Source organism: Crassostrea angulata, chromosome 8 (genome assembly GCF_025612915.1).
Source record: "Crassostrea angulata isolate pt1a10 chromosome 8, ASM2561291v2, whole genome shotgun sequence".
Lineage (NCBI taxonomy): Eukaryota > Metazoa > Mollusca > Bivalvia > Ostreida > Ostreidae > Magallana > Magallana angulata.
The window spans coordinates 51,518,477-51,523,373 of NC_069118.1; the positions used below are offsets into that span (position 1 = coordinate 51,518,477).

At 35.0% G+C, this 4,897-nt stretch overlaps 1 protein-coding gene across 1 annotated transcript; it reads left to right on the top strand.

The window, feature by feature from the left end:
- Positions 1 to 2,845: 2,845 nt before the first annotated feature.
- On the top strand, positions 2,846 to 4,520 carry LOC128161081 (uncharacterized). Its single transcript, XM_052824327.1, has one exon. The coding sequence runs from the start codon at positions 2,853 to 2,855 to the stop codon at positions 4,518 to 4,520; it is 1,668 nt and encodes a 555-aa protein (XP_052680287.1). The 5' UTR covers positions 2,846 to 2,852.
- The last annotated feature ends 377 nt before the right edge of the window (positions 4,521 to 4,897 follow it).

Here is a 4,897-nt window from a genome sequence, read left to right on the forward strand (position 1 = left end):
ACCCCTGGCAGATCAGGGGTTCAGGCTCTAGGGTGGGCCCAATATGTCCATATACTAAAAATGCATTAAATCTTCAAAAATCTTCTTCTCTACTCCCATATATATTTGTTAAAAACTAAATGCATGATTATGATGCCATGAAACCCTCTACCAAAATTGTAAAATTCATGACCCCTGTGTCAGGGGTTCATGCTCTAGGGTGGGTCAACTATGGCCATATAGTAAAAGTGTATTAAATATTAAAAAATCTTCTTCTTTACTCACAAACATGAAGGCAAAAAACTGAATACATGGTTATGATTTCCACTAACTGTTCTACCTAAATAGTGAAATTCATAGCTCCTGGGTCAGGGGTTCAGGACATGGGGGGAGGGATATGGCAATATAGTGTTAATGTATATACTGTTTTAAAATCTTCTTCTCTATTTTCACAAATCTGTATGAAAAACTGACTTCATAATAATTTTACCAGGAAGTCCTCTACTAAAATTTTAAATTTCATGTCCTCTTGGAGTATGGGTTTTGACTCTAGGGCAGGGCCAAATTGGACGTATAGGTGTTAATGCATATAATGTTAATTATCTTCTTTTCTCCCACACACCTTAAAAGGAAAACTGAATTCAAACTGATCATTTAGTTTTTCGCAAAAATTATAGGTTTTGATAGTTCTTTTTGAAAGATTTCAGGCAGGGAGGTGGTCGTCATTACAAATTTATAATTTTTTTTACTCCAGAATGAAACCCAACTAAATGAATATATGAGACTCCTCGATAAGTTTGTGTATGGGTTATATGCTACTCAGGTGACCGTAAAGGCCTATTGGCCTCTTGTTTAAATATACACTTTGCATTAGCTGATAAGAAATCCAGTCATTTTTACAATGTTAAATCATGTGACAGGCCGAACTACGTTGTAGATGATAACATATATTTAAATTTGTAAACCTTGCGCATGTTGCTGGCCGAGTTCTCTGATAAGAGAGCTGCACTGAATATTGTTATTTGCAGGTAGTTATTGGGAGCTAGCTTGGCTGTAGCATCGCTAAAGTAGATTATATTGGTAAGTTGTTTGTTAACAAGGTATTCAGTACTATCTATGTTATATTTTGAGTACAAATATCTTTTCAGTAGTGCATTTTTCGATGCCCGTCAATGGGGCGTAGCTCGATCAAAGGTTACTTTTAGTATATTTTCTTGTTGCATCATTACAAATTTGTTACAGGTATAACCATTTTTAACTCAACTTATATACACTTAATTAAGATATACATCGATACATGATTGTTTTTACAAAGTGATACTTATCATCAAACTCTTGCTACAATATGACTTTTACAACTTTTTATCACACCTATAGCTCAATATATACATTTTTAACTGTCGTTGTCTGTGATAACATTACGATTCAATTCTGAACCCTAAAACCCAATACCTTTAGAAAACACGAGTGACGCAAAATGGGTGTTTCTTATAGCATAACTGAAAACGGTATTGACTGGTAATACATGCGCTGAATAAAAAATAGTGGTTTTAAAATAATGTTGTTTTAAAGTGTACAAATTGGAAGTAATATAAAGGAATAAATAAGGAATCATTCTTTAACTATAATGAGGTGATAATTTCTGTCGGAGCACAGTAAAATTTATCATAAAGCTCTTCTGGCTTTATTGAATTTGACCATGCCCTACCGACATTATCACCTCATAATACTCAAAGAATGATTCCTTATTCCTTAAGGTAAGGTTTGCGGCTTGCATTTTTTTAGAGGTTGTACCAAAGTTACATACCATTTTGTTCACTATACTAAAGTCTTTTTTCTCATGAAATTCAAATAAATTTTGCCCGTCCCGTTTTATAACTACAAAAGGTCAAAGTTCATGATTTCCAATTTTCATTTTGATGAAATGTAAACAATTTCGTGAAAACATGTACATTTTATATGTGACTATTATGGGGGTTATTTATGCTTAAAATGTTCAAAAATAATATCACTATTAATATCATGATTCACTTTTATTAATTTCTGATGAACTATCTAAAAATAGAATAAAATGCACCAAAAGTCTTAATTTTGGACTACTATAATGTAAAAGAAAACATCTTATTTGAAACCTTTCCAAGTCCACCGATTTCAGGAAAAACGTATCTTAGAATATGTGTAATCTGATGAAACACTATTTAAAACCATATGATGAGGATTTCGTTTTCGTGGAAATTGATGAAATGCTTGTATCCCTTATTTTTTCATTGAAACTAAAAAAACCCCGCGAAATAAAAAAAACAAACTTAAATCAATTATGACGTCATATAAATGTTGACGTCATAACTGAAATAAAAGATAGTTAGTGTTACGTCACAATGAAAATGTGTGAGTTATCTCCATGTAACTGCAAACCTTACCTTAAGCATTTCCCCGAAATTGATTTCTATGTTACTGGTTAAAAATATATTTCATAAATGTTGTCAAAACCAATGTTCTACAATTATTCAACACTAATGTTGATTTTATTGTTAAAGGCAAAATTTCAAAAGTTATTGTTTATGGATTACATTTTCATGCTCATCTTAACAGTCTCAGTGATAGCCAGTTTAAACCGGTTTAAAAAAAACCCAGCTGATCTTGCTGTTACTTATTTAAATTATTCCCTCCGTGATCTGGAATTTGTATCGATCTATTTAATAAATTAATTGATATCATCAGTAAAGGAATGTAAATATAAGCATTAAATGATCATACTAATCAATTTGGTCATTGCTCTTATTCAACATATGAATAAAAAAGTAATTTGAGAATTAATAATGAAGTTGATTTTCCCCCCAGAATTATATCAAAGCCCGTCAAGGTGCCTTGCCATGAACTCCCAAAGCTGGGCCCAGGACGTATTACGGTGTCATCTCTGTGAAACCCCGGGCCCCCCTATGCACTGTGACATTTGTCACAAGCATCTTTGTAGAGCCTGTGTGGGGGAACATATCTCCGATCTATCCAAAGAACACAGTGTGGTGCCATTTGGAAATAGGGGGTCTTACGGAAAGTGCCATAAACATTCCACTAAACAATATGAACTTCATTGTGAACAATGTGACATTCCTATTTGCATACAGTGTGTTTCTTCTGAAGAGCATCGAGGACATGTATTTGTGGATATAAAGAAAAATCTTGAAAGCCGAAAACAAGTCCTAGCAAAAGATCTAAAAGAATTGGAAAGAGGTATCTATCCTAAATATCAAGAGATTGTATCAAACATCCCACTTCAGATAGCCGATATGCAGAAAAACTCCCAAGACATAAAAGCAGCACTCAGCAAACATACAGAGGCCTTGCATAAAGAAATAGACGCCATTTTTAAGAAACGTAAATCGGATCTTGATGAAATGGACACAAAACATCATGCTATGTTAACTAAACATAAAAATGAAATCACACATAGCCTTTCTGAAATCAAACAGAGCATTGCCGATCTGAAAAAGTTACTGAACTCCAATGACGTCAATCTTATCTCTGCCTACAAATCAAGAAATGCTGAATTCAGAAGATTGCCTCCTAAACTCACAATTCTCTTACCAAGTTTTACGCCTCAGGATATCAACAGAAAACAGCTTAATCAACAGTTTAGTCCTTTGTCGGGGTTATCCATCATATCAGAAGAGCAAGGCGACACATCGGATTCTCCTGGTGCTGAATCTTCTCCTCCGGACAGACCGCTAGTTGATGAACCACGGATCATTGCTGATATAAAGACCAAATTGGGGTTTTTCTTTCCCTTATCTTCTGTGTCCTGTCTTGGTGATGAAAATATATGGACCTGTGGCGCGGACAAAATCATGAGTCTTCACAACATACAGGGGGAACTACTGAAGTCAGTCCAAACAAAGTCAGGAAATTATCCACAGGACATAGCAGTGACAAGGAGTGGGGATCTAGTTTACACTGATAAGAAGGAGAGAACTGTTAACATAGTGAAAGATACAAACATTGAGGTTGTAATCAAAATACAAGGGTGGAAACCTTCATTTGTCTGCAGTACCGTCTCTGGTGACCTTTTGGTTGTTATTGACAGTGATGATGGTAAACAAGCAAAAGTTGTGCGTTACTCCGGCGCAATAGAAAAACAAAGTATACAGTATGATGACAAAGAACAACCTCTCTTTTCATCTGGTGACATCAAATACATAAGTGAGAACAGGAACCTAGATATCTGTGTGTCCGATAATAAAGCCTGTGCAGTAGTGGTTGTCAATCAGGGCGGGGCACTCCGATTTACCTTCAATGGTCCTCCCTTCAGGGGATCAATTAAACCATATGGCATCACTACCGACAGCCAGTGTCGGATCCTGATATCAGACTGGAGCTTTTTCTTCCGAGGAATCCACATCCTGGATCAGGACGGACAGTTCCTCCGCTGCATTGACAACTGGTACATAACCGGTCCATGGGGCTTATGTGTAGACACAAGTGACAACCTCGCCGTAGCTCTTTATGGTATCGGTAAAGTAAGAAAAATTCAATACCACATGTAAACATTTTTATATTTACAAACTTCATAAAATCATCTCAAGAATGGGTTGATGTATTTATTAAAAAAATTGGAATGACTTTTTTGTCGGATCAATTAAAAGATATTTTTATTCATATGCCATGACAAGTGTTGAAACATATTGGAAGCCATTTAATCATCCTCTCGGAAAAAAGTTCGTGATCAATTATTCTGCATATTAATTAAGTCAAGTAAAAATCCAAAGAACCAGATGTACATCATTTCAAACTATCAGGACAATGTCACACAATGTGAAAAACACTAGCTCCTTTAATTGCCAAAAATGTTTTATAACATATGTATTGCTTCTCAAGCGACATACCAGAATTTTCCCCTTATGTTGACGGATTTGGATTACAT

Bases quoted from the DNA above. Each gene is read 5' to 3' on its own strand.
- LOC128161081 (XM_052824327.1), top strand. From the start codon at position 2,853: ATGAACTCCCAAAGCTGGGCCCAGGACGTATTACGGTGTCATCTCTGT.